The sequence below is a fragment of the Mustelus asterias genome, chromosome 12 (genome assembly GCF_964213995.1).
Source record: "Mustelus asterias chromosome 12, sMusAst1.hap1.1, whole genome shotgun sequence".
Lineage (NCBI taxonomy): Eukaryota > Metazoa > Chordata > Chondrichthyes > Carcharhiniformes > Triakidae > Mustelus > Mustelus asterias.
The window spans coordinates 76109549-76123228 of NC_135812.1; the positions used below are offsets into that span (position 1 = coordinate 76109549).

The 13680-nt window shown below is 47.2% G+C and overlaps 1 protein-coding gene across 1 annotated transcript in view; it reads left to right on the forward strand.

The window, feature by feature from the left end:
* LOC144502042 (epsin-3-like) overlaps positions 1-13680 on the forward strand; it is an 82360-nt gene that overhangs the window by 16734 nt on the left and 51946 nt on the right. The window contains exon 2 of the mRNA XM_078226053.1: positions 10650-11312. Within this exon, the coding sequence (XP_078082179.1) occupies positions 10650-11312 (663 nt within the window). The remainder of the gene's footprint in view (positions 1-10649; positions 11313-13680) is intronic.

The following is a 13680-nucleotide window of genomic DNA, read 5'->3' on the forward strand; positions in this document are numbered from 1 at the left end:
CTGGTTTATCCTGTTTGACATTTGCAGGATTGAAGGTTTGGAAGGGGCAATATCTATTGATGGATGAATTCTAAATCAGAACATGGAAACGTATTGCTGGGTCAAAATCCTGGAACTCCCACCCTAACAGCACTGTGGGTGTACCTACCATCTCAGGGGACACAGCAGTTCAAGAAGGCAGCTCACTAGCACTTTCTCAAGGGCAATTAAGGATGGGCAGTAAATGCTGGGCTAGCCAGTGAAGTCTATGTTCCGCAAGTGAATTTTTAGAGAATCAGTTAGTATCCATCACCTGAGATGCATGGGAATAATAACAACTTGCATTTATACAGCACCTTTAACATGATAAAACGTCCCAAGGCACTTCACAGAACCATTGGGCGGCACAGTGGTTAGCACTGCTGCCTCACAGCTCCCATTCCAGCCTTGGGTGACTATGCGGAGTCTGCACGTTCTCCCTGTGTTTGCGTGCGTTTCCTCCAGGTATGTCGGTTTACTCCAGCAGTCCAAAGATGTGCAGGCTAGATGGATTGGCCATGGTAAGTGTGTGAGGTTACGGGAAGAAAGTCTGGGTAAGATACTCTGTCAGAGCGTTGGTGCAGACTTGGTGGATTGAATGGCCTCCTTCTGCACTGTAGGGATTCTATGAAAACACCGAGCCACATAAAGTGATTTTAGGACAGGTGACCAGAAACGTAGCCAAAGAGGTATTGTTTAAGGAGTGGCTTAAAGGAGGAAAGTGAGGTAGAGAGACATTTAGGGAGGGACTTCCAGAACTTGAGGCCTAGGAAACTGTGGATGCGGCCACCAGATTGCAGCTTTTATATTGGAGATAGTCAAGAAACCAGATTTGGAGGATCATCGAGGAGATTGTAGAGATAGACAAGGGTGACCTTTTTTAAGGGATAGACAAGGGTGAAGCCACAGAGGAATATGAAGCCAGGGGCTTAAAGTTTAGATATGGTTCTGAGACTTCATGGTACAAACCTCTGAAGCCCATGGTGACACAGTTCTTCCTAAGTACGTTCTTCCTACTTACAAGAGGTGGTCAGTCCCCCAGTAGTGACTGGGCTGTGAGATGGATGTGGATGTTTTAGTGAGGCAGTGAAACAGGCAGGTGATTCAATTAAGTAAAGCAAAGTCCTGATGTTGCATTTAATATTCCAAAAGGGTGTTGGATTTCAATTGCTAATTTACTGAATGCAACATTCAAATGACCTGATTCAGTCTGTCTGCCCTTCACTACTCAAGGTGCTCTTTTTTCTAAAATGTGCAGAATTGAGTGCCAGGCAAGGTAGCTGCAGTTAAACAGCGCCTCTGAGTCAGGCCGCCAATCCCCTAGGGATTGTCTGGATCCAGGTTTCCCACACTGCGTTCCGTGGAATCCTGGGTCCAGCAGTTTTAAAGTGGGAAAAAAAAGCTGTCCTTCCAGCCCCAGAGGTGAAAACCAGAGGTGGTTTTCACACTGCATTGGCTTCTGATAGGCGCACTAATCAGCCTATCAGTAGTCAAAGCACTGAGAAGCCAGCCTCTGCTTGGATGAGCTGGAAATACCGGCAAAGTTGATTAAAATTCATAGGCAAGGCTGAGAGCAAAGGTGATCAGACGTGGGAGCAATGTAGGGCACATCCAAGGACCAAGGCAGTGGGAGCCCGAGAGGAGCCAGGGCTGTGGGACGCAGAGACAGGCCGAGGTCACGGGGGCCTGAGAGGGGCTGACTTAGAGGAACAGAGAGATTGGGTGAGCGTGCGAGAGAGAGATTGGGTGAGTGTGCATGCAAGAATGTGTGAGGGAGAGGTGATTGTGTGTTGTTTGAGATAGAGGTGTGCGTGTCAAAGAGAGAGGCGAGTGTGCGTGTGAGAAGAGGCGCGTGTGAAGTGAGAGTGAGTGGCAAGTGCCTGCATGCAAGGTTGTGTGAGGGAGAGGTAATTGTGCATGTTGTTTGAGATAGAGGTGTGTCTGTCTGAGAGATGTGTTTTTGGGGGAGAGGTATGGGTGTGTGGGGGAGGGAAATGTGTGTGTGTCTGGGAGAAAGGTGAGTGTGCATGCATATGGGGTAGAGAAATGTGGGTGGGGGGGGGGGGGGCGGGGATTGTTGGTGGTGGTGGGATATGAATTGAGTATGTGTGTCTGAGAGAGAGAGACCATAAGATGTAGGAGCCATTCGGCCTACTGAGTCTGTCATCCAAGGAGATCATGACTGATCCTATATAATCTTCAACTCCACCTTCCTACCTTGTCCCCATTATCCTTGATTTCCATCCTGATTAAAAATCTGTCTATCTCAACCTCGAATATTCTTAACGACCCAGCCTCTATGGCTTTCTGCGGTAAAAAATTTCCACAGATTCACTACCCTCCGAGAGAAGAAATTCCTCCTCATTTGTCTTAAAGGGGCGACCACTTACTCAGATTATGCCCTCTGGTCCTAGATGCTAAGAGGAAATATCCTCTCAGCATTTACCTGATCAAGCCCCCTGAGAATCCTATATGTCTCAATAAGGTCGCCTTTCATGAGGGACATGGACAAAGTGGATAGTCAGAAGCTTTTTCCCAGGGTTTAAGAGTCAATTACTAGGGGGCATAGGCTTAAGGTGCGAGGGGCAAGGTTTAAAGGCGATGTATGAGACAAGTTTTTTACTCAGAGGGTGATGGGTGCCTGGAACTCGCTGCCGGGGGAGCTTGTGGAAGCAGATACGGTATTGACTTTTAAGGAGCGGCTTGACAAATACATGAATAGGATGGGAATGGAGGGATATGGTCTCCGGAAGGGTAGGGGGTTTTAGTTCAGGCGGGCAGCATGATTGGTGCAGGCTTGGAGGGCAAAAGGGCCTGTTCCTGTGCTGTAATTTTCTATGTTCTTTGTTTTGTTCATTCTTCGAAACTCCAATGAGTACACACTCAACTTACTTAACCTCTCATCATATGAAAATCCGTCCATACTCAGGATCAATTGAATGAATCTTCTCTGGAGTGCCTCCAATGCCAGTATATCTTTCCTTAGATAAGGGGATTAAAATCATAGAAATCATAGAAACCCTACAGTGCAGAAGGAGGCCATTCGGCCCATCGAGTCTGCACCGACCACAATCCCACCCAGGCCCTACCTCCACATATTTACCCGCTAATCCCTCTAACCTACGCATCTTAGGATTCTAAGGGGCAATTTTTAACCTGGCCAATCAACCTAACCCGCACATCTTTGGACTGTGGGAGGAAACCGGAGCACCCGGAGGAAACCCACGCAGACACGAGGAGAATGTGCAAACTCCACACAGACAGTGACCCGAGCCGGGAATCGAACCCGGGACCCTGGAGCTGTGAAGCAGCAGTGCTAACCACTGCGCTACCGTGCCGCCCAAACTTCCCAGTATTCCAGGTGCGGTCTAACTAGCGCCTTGTATAGTTTTAGCAAAACTTCCCCATTTTTATGCTCCATTCCCTCTGAAATAAAGGCCAACATTCCATTTGCTTTCCCTATTACCTGCTGAACCTGCATGCTAGCTTTTGTGATTTATACACAAGGACCCCCAAATCCCTCCGTGCTGCAGCTTTCTGCAGTCTTTCCCCATTTAAATAGCATTCAGCACCTTTATTCTTCTTACCAAAGTGCAAAACTTCACATCTTCATGTATTATATTCCATCTGCCAAGTTTTTGCCCACTCACCTTAACCTGTCTATACCTCTCTATCGACCCTTTGTATCATCCTCACCACTTGCCTTCCAACCTGTTTTTGTGTCATCCGCAAACTTGGCAATAATACGTTCACCTCCCTCGTCCAAGTAAGAGGTGCGTGCGTGCGTGTAGCACTCCATTCATTAAAAATGACAAAAAGAGGGTACGATTTGGAAGTATTTGTTGAATAAGGGAAGTTTTTAATTATAATAAATGTATACATATAAGGAATAGAAAAAAAAATTATACATTTGTTTTTGTATGCTTGTACCTATTTTTTGTGGTTTAACTCTTCAATATATTAAGAATGTTTCTTAGGGGTTCCGTCAGTACTCTTCAGAGGTCAAAAGGGTTCTGTGCCTGGAAAAGTGTGGGAAATCCTGGTCCTGATTTTCATCTGAATATCTCTGCAAGCAACCCAGGAGAACAATCAAGAGAGGTTAAAAACATCTTTGTTTTATTTGAACGTTTCTGATTTTTAAGTTATAAAAATACAGGAGGGGTGGAGAAAGACTTATTGACTGATGGCCCCGAATCATCCAATTGGGTAACAGAGTCTGGTCTATCAGTGCGGGAAGGCGGAGCATCATGAGGATAGGCATATTGGACAACCAATGGATGGAATTGGGGCTCCTGGGTCATGGGAAGGAACGTTCCAGAGTACGTCAGCCAGGGTTCAGGGTCAGCCTGCAGCGTGCTGCACTCTTTGTTTAATGAGTACTGCAGTAGAATGTCAGCCTGGAATTTCTGTTCAATTCTCTGGATGTGGATTTGACCCGCAACCTCCTGACTCAGACAGGAGAAAGCAACCACTGAGTCACGACTATCACCTCATCATTTCTGTGGATTATTTCGATGATCAGACCTCCAGTTACCCTCATGGACAAGCCCCAGCTCCCCATCTCTGCCAGAGTATCTCTCTTAGCCTTGCTATTGCGAGGAGATATCGGTAACAAATCTATGTACCTGCCCTCTGAGTATTTGATGGAACAATATCGACACACATCCACATGGACAGTGAGTGTCTCATTCAGTGGTTAGCACTGCTGCCTCACAGCACCAGGGACCCGGGTTCAATTTCCGGCGTGGGTCACTGTCTGTGTGCAGTTTGCAGGTTCTCCTCGTGTCTGCGTGAGTTTCCTCCGGGTGCTACGGTTTTCTCCCACAGTCCAAAGATGTGCTGGTTAGGTGCATTGGCCGTGCTGAATTCTCCCTCAGTGTACCTGAACAGGCGCCGGAGCGTGGCGACTAGGGGATTTTCACAGTAACTTCATTGAACTGTTAATGCCTACTTGTGACAGTAATCATTTTGTTTTTTAAAAAGTGACGGTGGGGATTGTGTGGATGGTTTGGACTCCTGGTCTCACTCAGTCCCTTAAAAACTAAGGAAAGCCAAGTGGACGTGAGACCTCCCAGATTTAAACCGTTTGTTATTGGTTGGTCTTATTATTTTCAGTGAAGTGATTGATCAATGAAGTCAGGGAAATATTAGCTTATTAATTATGCAGCATAGAATCCCGACAGTGCTGACAACAATCCCACCAGGCCCTAACGCATAATCCTGCGTGTTTACCCTGTTAGTCCCCCTGACACTCAGGGGCAATTTACCATGGCCAATCCACCTAACTTGGGCTGCGGGAGGAAGCTGGAGCCCCCGGAGGAAACCCATGCAGACACAGAGAGAATGTGCAAACTCCACACAGTCAGCCATGGTTGGGATTGAACCCAGGTCCTTGGCACTGTGGATCAGCAGTGCTAATCACTTGCCACCTTACCGCCCTTAAGCATATCTTCTTATGGTCCCTGAAGATCAAGGCTGACTTGCTTCCATTACTGTTCTGACATACATAATACTATTTAAACACATACTTTTAAAATGGAAACAAAATACAGCCTTCTAGCCCTCATCCTTCTCATACCCTTACCCCCACACACTCACCATGCCCCATCTAATGTGAACTCATGCCCCCAACCCACCCTCCATCGCCCTTCCTAGCCCTTAAGCCAACATCATGCCAACTGATACTATTCAATGATCCCACCCACCACCCTTTTTACTTTACACCCTCCATGCCAACTCACTCAGTATCCAACATTGGCAGACCTCAGGAGACATGGTGAGATTAAATAAAATAACGTCAATTGCAGACTTCACTTTAAAAATAAGACTCTCATTCATAAAAACACATTCGCATTCAATTCATTTAAATTCTTTCAACTACTTAGTCCCTCTTTTAAAAACATTTCCTTCAAGTATTTAATCTCTTATGAATACAAATTATTATTTTCATAACCACATCAAAAGTTTTCTAACCACTTGGAGCTGTCAATCAGACTATGAATGTGCATATTCTCCGGTGTGATAATAATAGGTACTCTTGCATGGCGGATAAGGTCTGTTACGAGTCATTATCTGAAGTTATTTAAATCACCAACTCTTTAAACATGAAAAGAGCAAATGAAAAACACATGCCGTGATTAAAAGGCCATCTGGTGTGGCTTAATGATAAAACATTACCATCTGTTCCTGCAGCTTCAATAAACTTAATTGTTGACATTTCCCAAGGGTTGTTATTACAGCTGAGCCCTTTGTGAGTGCTTGGCTGAGTTTCAAAAGCTTCAAAACCACTTATCTCATTGGAGGAGGGGAGAGACTGAGTCCACGTTTTGATTTAAAGTTTTGAGAAGCTATGTAAGGAATAACTGTCTTTCTGTGGGTTAGTGAACAGAGGTTTTATTGTTCTTATAACAGATTAGCAAGTTGAGGGAATTTAAAATCTTTGAATGGGTTTTCATAGAAATCATAGAAACCCTACAGTGCAGAAGGAGGCCATTCGGCCCATCGAGTCTGCACCGACCACAATCCCACCCAGGCCCTACCCCCACATATTTTACCCACTAATCCCTCTAACCTACGCATCCCAGGACTCTAAGGGGCAATTTTTTTAACCTGGCCAATCAACCTAACCCGCACATCTTTGGACTGTGGGAGGAAACCGGAGCACCCGGAGGAAACCCACGCAGACACGAGGAGAATGTGCAAACTCCACACAGACAGTGACCCAAGCCGGGAATCGAACCCGGGACCCTGGAGCTGTGAAGCAGCAGTGCTAACCACTGTGCTACCGTGCCGCCCACTGTGCTACCGTGCCGCCCAATGAGAGTGAATGGGAGTTTTATTTGTATGAGTGAGAGCTCTCTTTTAGGTTGTTAGAAGTTTAATTTTGTTTCATCTCCACATGCTCCTGAGATCTGCACATAGTGGATACTGACTGACTGTGGAGGTGACATTGAGGTATGAAATGGCATGCAGGTGATATGTGAGTATGAGGTGGCATGGGAGTATGAACTGGCATGGAGATGGCATGGTGGCAATGGAATTGGCAAGATGGTATGAGTGGCATGGGTGTGAGGGGGATGGGGCGTAAGAAGAGGTGAGGATTAGAGGGCCCAAAAAATCTTTTATAAAACTAGGTTAAAATCTCAGAAAATGGAGGCAGGCCTTCTCACCAGCCACCTTTGGCACTCGCCTACCTCTGTGGCCTTTCCCCAGTAGGCTCAACTCAGAGTCATGGAGGTTTACAGCATGGAAACAGGCCCTTCGGCCCAACTTGTCCATGCCACCAAGTTTTTACCACTAAATTAATCCCAATTGCCTGTATGTAGCCCATATCCCTCTATACCCATCTTCCCCATGTAACTGTCTGAATATATTTTAAATAACAAACCTGCCGCTGCACCCCCTCCCCCCACCCCACTGCAAGTGAAAAGTCATGCATGCGGGGTTGTTTCATGAAAATGGGTTTCCTGAGTTGGGAAATTCCTTCCCCCACCCCCCCCCCCCCCAATCACCATCCGAGAAATAGTGCAAGGAGTTTGGGGAGTTTGATAGTTTGGGGAGACACTTATGGAACCAAGGCTTTAGCACCATGTTGGAGGGTTAGTACTGAGGGAATACCACACTGTCGGAGGGTCAGTACTGAGGGAGTGCCACACTGTCGGAGGGTCAGTACTGAGGGAGTGCCACACTGTCGGAGGGTCAGTACTGAGGGAGTGTCACACTGTCGGAGGGTCAGTACTGAGGGAGTGCCACACTGTCGGAGGGTCAGTACTGAGGGACTGCCACACTGTCGGAGGGTCAGTACTGAGGGACTGCCACACTGTCGGAGGGTCAGTACTGAGGGAGTGCCACACTGTCGGAGGGTCAGTACTGAGGGAGTGCCACACTGTCGGAGGGTCAGTACTGAGGGAGTGCTGCATTGTCAGAGGTGCTGTTATTTGGATTAAACCTTTATCCAATGCTGACTGCCCTTTTATGTGGGCATAAAAGATACCACAGGCAGTATTAGAAAGTAAAGCAAAAATATTATCTGGTTGTTGTGTTGTTGCTGGGGTCGTGCTGTTTGTAAGTGGCTGCCATGATTCCTGCCTTACTACAGTACTTACTGTGGAAAAGTACAGCATTGTTTATGAAGTGTTTGTGAGATCCTGGATTGGCAAATGGTGCTATAAAAATACCAGAACTTGTTGTAATTTGGAGATTGAATCCTGGTTCATGCAGTACCTGCTGACAGTCTTGCCACAGGAGCCATTAGTGAGGGAGGGAGAAATGAGCCAGAGATTTTGCTGCGAATGTTTTCCATTGTGATTGCTGCAGTGAGGAATGTGTAAAGGGAGCTGTCAGAATCCTGTACAACAGCAAGCTGTGCCAGACAGGTGCAGGAGAACCTGGAGTTAGATTCTCCCTGAGAGGTGCTGGGCTGGAGTGAATACAGATTGTGGAGTCAGGGCCAAGAATTTGAGGTGATTCTCATGCTCTTCCTGAGCCAAGTGTGTAATCATGGACAATGTAATAAACCAGCAGCAGAACAACCGACAGTTTCAGCAAACGCTTAATAATTCATCAACTCAGGCCAATAGTCAGATTACATCAGCAAATTACACAGAGCCCAGCACTAGCTGGAGACTGGAATAACTAACTCAGCAAATCGATTTTAACAAGCACTTTCTGTTCTCTGCCACTGCTCCCTGGAACACACTACCAGCTCCCTCCTTCACAGTCAATCAGCTCCCTCCCACACACGGTCGAGCAGCTCCCCCACCCCCCCCGGTCAACCAGCTCTCTGCTCCCCCCTTTCCACCTTTTCCCCCGTCCCCTCCCCCCTCCCCCGGTCGACCAGCTCTCTCTCTCCCTCACCCGGCCGATCAGCCCTCTCCTCCCTCCCTCGGCCTTTGGGTTTCACAGTCACAAGCAGTGCCCTGCTTTCAGGTGTAACCCCTTTTGCTGCCTCTGATTATAGGAGTTGGTGATTAGGCTGAAAGCTCCCAGAGTGACTGAGCTGTGAATTGCTGCCAAACCCTCCAAGTGGATCTCACACAGTGTTGGCTAAGGGAACGTCGATATCCTTCCCACTTCTCACTAATACATGTGACAAATCAAAACAAATCATTTATGTGTGTGTGTGTGGCTCTCCCTCTCTCCCTCTCCACACCCCTCTCCAGCTCTCACCCCTATCTGTCTCTGTCTTTTGATGTTTTTTCGCTCTGTTGCTCTCTGTCAGTCCCTCTCTCTCACCCCACCTGTTTCTCTATCTCTTTCTGTTCAAAGTGTGGTATTTTCCCTGCTATTCTGCTGTGGGAGAATGCTGTGTGCTGGGCCTGAATGGCCTCCTATTCCGAATGCATTTCCAGGCAATAGATTGATCCAGTTTGCTTTCCCTCTAGCCCGCCTCCTGTTCTCTTTGACCTCAGAGTTGCTGTTTTTGCAAATTCTGCTCACTTTGCTTGGTTGGGAGTTGATTAGCGGAGTCATTTACCCAGCGATTGGTGAGTCCCTCCTAAACTCTGTTTGCTGCAAACTATCTGAAGCTTTTGAAATTCCCACAGCAGATCTCTCTGAATGATCTTTAATAAGGGAGCTTTTAATGGGCGAACTTCACATCTTGCCTCTACCTTTGGGAGCTTGGTGAGTTAGTTACATGCACTAGGTTCTGCACTCTGATCACCACCTTTCTCTTTTGCTCTGCTCTGTCAGTCTGAATGGGTCTGAGAGTCTCTCTCTCTCTCGCTCTTTTGGCGATCTCCGTTCTCCTGAAGCCCCATGATGCAGCCAGTTTATTTATTAGTCACAAGTAAGGCTTACATTAACACTGCAATGAAGTTACTGTGAAATTCCCCTCGTGCAATTCCCCTAGTTCGATGTGCACATCGAGCCCAGGGAAGCAAGAAGTGATTGGTTCAAGCTTGGACTTAGCTGAAGTCACCTTCTCCATTCCAAAACCAGCCAAAGTGCATTTCATTCAGTTTTTGATTCTTTTAACTGGTGGTAGTTGTCCCAATTGCTGACAGGGTGACAGTGCCCATCCCGGGTTGTACTGGGCCAGGGATATGAGTTAATGCTGTCCAGGCACCTTGAGTCAGTGTGGGGGTGTTTGATGTGTGGTGCTATGAGTTTGAGGGTATGTGTGTGTGTTTGCCATGCAGAATAGGTGTATCTGTGAGCATGTTTGTGAGGGTGAGCAGGTGAAGCAGGCAGGTAAAGTATGGGGGAGGGAAAGCTGAGTGGCGGCAAAGTGTATGGGGGTGGGTGAGTGAAGGGGGGGGGATGTGTTTGAGTGTGAGCATCTCAATCCAGACTATCTCCGAATGAATTTACAAGTTGAGTGGTATTTGAGCTAAATTTACAAAGCTGTTCTCCGAGCAAGGAGACATAGCACAGTTTGTGACACCCACCCCCCCCCCCCCCCTCCCTCCCCCTCCCTCCCAGCTGAGGAATGTATGGGGAGTCTCACCTGAACCCCCGGTTTGAGGCTATCCTCTGGGAGAAAGTTGCTAAGATGAGCCATGTGAGTTTCTGGATTTGTAAGATGACTCCTCTCGTTCTTCTGCTCACAGCTGAGGCTCCCTAATTCTTGCTGGTGTTTGGGGCCAAACCCTGATGGGATAGTGACGCCCTGTCCTCTTGGATTACAGTAATACAAACTCCCCGGATCGAGTTGATTTGTCTGCACTCGAGGTTCACTGGAAATCAGAGGATGGCCACCTCAGCTATACGGAGGCAAATGAAGAACATTGTCCACAACTACTCTGATGCCGAGGTAAAGGTTCGAGAAGCCACATCCAACGACCCATGGGGCCCACCCAGCTCTCTCATGTCCAACATTGCTGACCTGACCTTTAACGTGGTGGCATTCTCCGAGATCATGGGTATGATTTGGAAGCGTCTGAACGACCATGGGAAGAATTGGAGACATGTTTATAAGGCATTGACCCTGCTGGATTATCTCATCAAAACTGGCTCAGAGAAAGTGTCCCAACAATGCAAAGAGAATATCTACACTGTGCAGACTCTGAAGGATTTCCAGTACATCGACCGGGACGGCAAAGACCAAGGCATTAATGTGAGAGAAAGGGCCAAACAGCTGGTTGCTCTGCTGAAAGATGAAGAGCGTCTGCGTCAGGAACGAGCTCATGCCCTGAAAACGAAAGAGAGGATGTCGCAGGTGACAACAGGTTTGGGCAGTAACCAGCAACATACCTTTGGCCGGGGGTCCAGTCACCCGAATCTGTCTTTGTACAGTCAAGGAGAGGAGTTCAGAAGGTCACGAGCTGGATCTCCCGTGTCCCTCAATGAATGTGAGTACAGGCATTAACCTCACTGCTGCTTGAGAATCTGTAGTTGCTTCTATTTTCAGCTGAATCCTATTTTTCTTGTGTCTTGTCCTCCGTAGCTCGGAGGGTCAGAGTTGGAAGGTTGTGGGTTCAGACCCTGCTCCAGGCTGACTCTCTCAATGCAGTACTGCGAGGGTGCTGCATTGTCAGAGATGCTGTCTTTCAAATGAGACATTAAACCAAGGCCCCATTTGTCCTATCAAGTGGATGTTAAAGATCCCATGGCATGACAGGATTCGAAGACGTACAGGAGAGTTTTTCTTGGTGTCCTGGCCAATATTTATTCCTCCACAACATCACTGAAACAAATTATCTGGTCATTATCATCTTACTGTTTGTGGAATCTTGCTGTGTGCATGTCGCTTGCTGCATTTTCAGTGCCAACACTTCAACATTACTGATTTGGCTCTAAAGCACGTAAGATACCCTGAGGTTGTGAAACGTACAAACAAACATGCACATGCCTGCACACCCACCCCCATGGATTTACAGACACACACTGATATACCCCCATAGATGTCTGCAAACACACACAAGCCAACACGGGGTGGCAGGGTGGCACAGTGGTTAGCACTGCTGCTTCACAGTGCCAGGGACTCGGATTCAATTCCCGGCTTGGGTCACTGTCTGTGTGGAGTTTGCATGTTCTCCCCGTGTCTGCGTGGGTTTCCTCTGGGTGCTCCGTTTTCCTCCCACATTCTGAAAGACGTGCTGGTTAGGTGCAGAGACCCGAACAGGCGCCGGACTGTGGAGAGTAGGGGAATTTCACAGTAACTTCATTGCAGTGTTAATGTAAGCCTTACTTGTGACTAACAAATAAACTTTACTTCACACTGATACAACCCTGCCCCACCACTGCCCCACACACGCCTGCACACCAGACCTTACGGATACACAGACACACGCCCATCCTGATACAAACGTGGACACAACCACATATACTCACTGACACACAGATGCACACACACACCCACTCACACACATACATAAATACACCAACACATACAAACGCAGGTGCTGACACACACATACAAATCCACACTTATACAAACACGCACACATCAACCGATATAATACACGCACACGCACGCACGCACACCAGTCCGAGCGCCCTCTCACAGTTGGAATGACAGTGCCTCTGGACTGAAGAGGAACAGTCCTGTAGGGTTTTGCTCCCTGGCTCCTGCTGAAAGTGTGGGTGTCGGCTGAGGGTGCAGTCTGGTCTCCTGCGATTGCCTGTGAACCCTCACTACAAGCTTGGCAATGTCTTTCTGAGCTTCCCAATCCTTTTGTGTGACATGAAGCAGCATCTTTGGGGTGGGGGTGTTAAAGGGAATCTTGCCTTGAGCAGAGAGTACAGGATAAACCCCTTCAGCCCCTCACCGTCAGTCAGTGAGTGAAGTCAGTGTATTAAATGCCAACAGCCTGTGAGTACACACGGTAACCTTCCAAATCCTGCAGTGTGCAGTGATGGCATTGAGCCTGGACAATGTGAAGGTTCCAGAAAGTTCACTGCATTGCAGGTATTGTGTGGCTTAACCTCGAGTTGCTTTCTATTGTGAGCTAAACCAGTGTCCAGAATCAACAAAGAATGACTAAGAAAGCGATAAAGAAAGGAAAGATAGATTATGAAACTAAACTAGCTCTAAACATAAAAAATAATAGTAAAAGTTTTTACAAATATATAAAAAGGAATAGAGTGGCTAGAGTGAATGTTGGACCCTTGGAGGACGAGAGGGGGGATTTAGTAGTGGAAAACAAGGAAATGGCTGAGACTTTAAATAGGTTTTTTGTGTCGGCCTTCACGGTGGAAGACACAAATAGTTTACCGAATGTTAACGATCGAGTGTTGGTAGGAGGAGAGGTACTCAATATAATTATTGTTACTAGAGAGGCAATGCTTGGTAGACTAACGGGACTGAAGGTGGACAAGTCCCCGGGCCTGGATGGAATGCATCCCAGGGTACTGAAAGAAATGTCAGAGGTAATAGCGGATGCGTTAGTGGTTATTTATCAAAATTTACTGGACTCTGGGATAGTGCCAGCTGATTGGAAAATGGCTACTGTTACGCCGCTGTTTAAAAAAGGAAGTAGACAAAAGGCAGGTAACTACAGGCCAGTTAGCTTAACGTCTGTAGTTGGGAAAATGCTGGAATCCATCATTAAAGAAGAAATAGCAGGCCATCTGGATAAGAATGGTTCGATCAAGCAGACGCAGCATGGATTCATGAGGGGAAAGTCGTGTTTGACGAACGTACTGGGTTTTTATGAAGATGGGACTAGTGCGGTTGACGGAGGGGAACCGGTAGATGTGGTGTTTTTGGATTTCCAA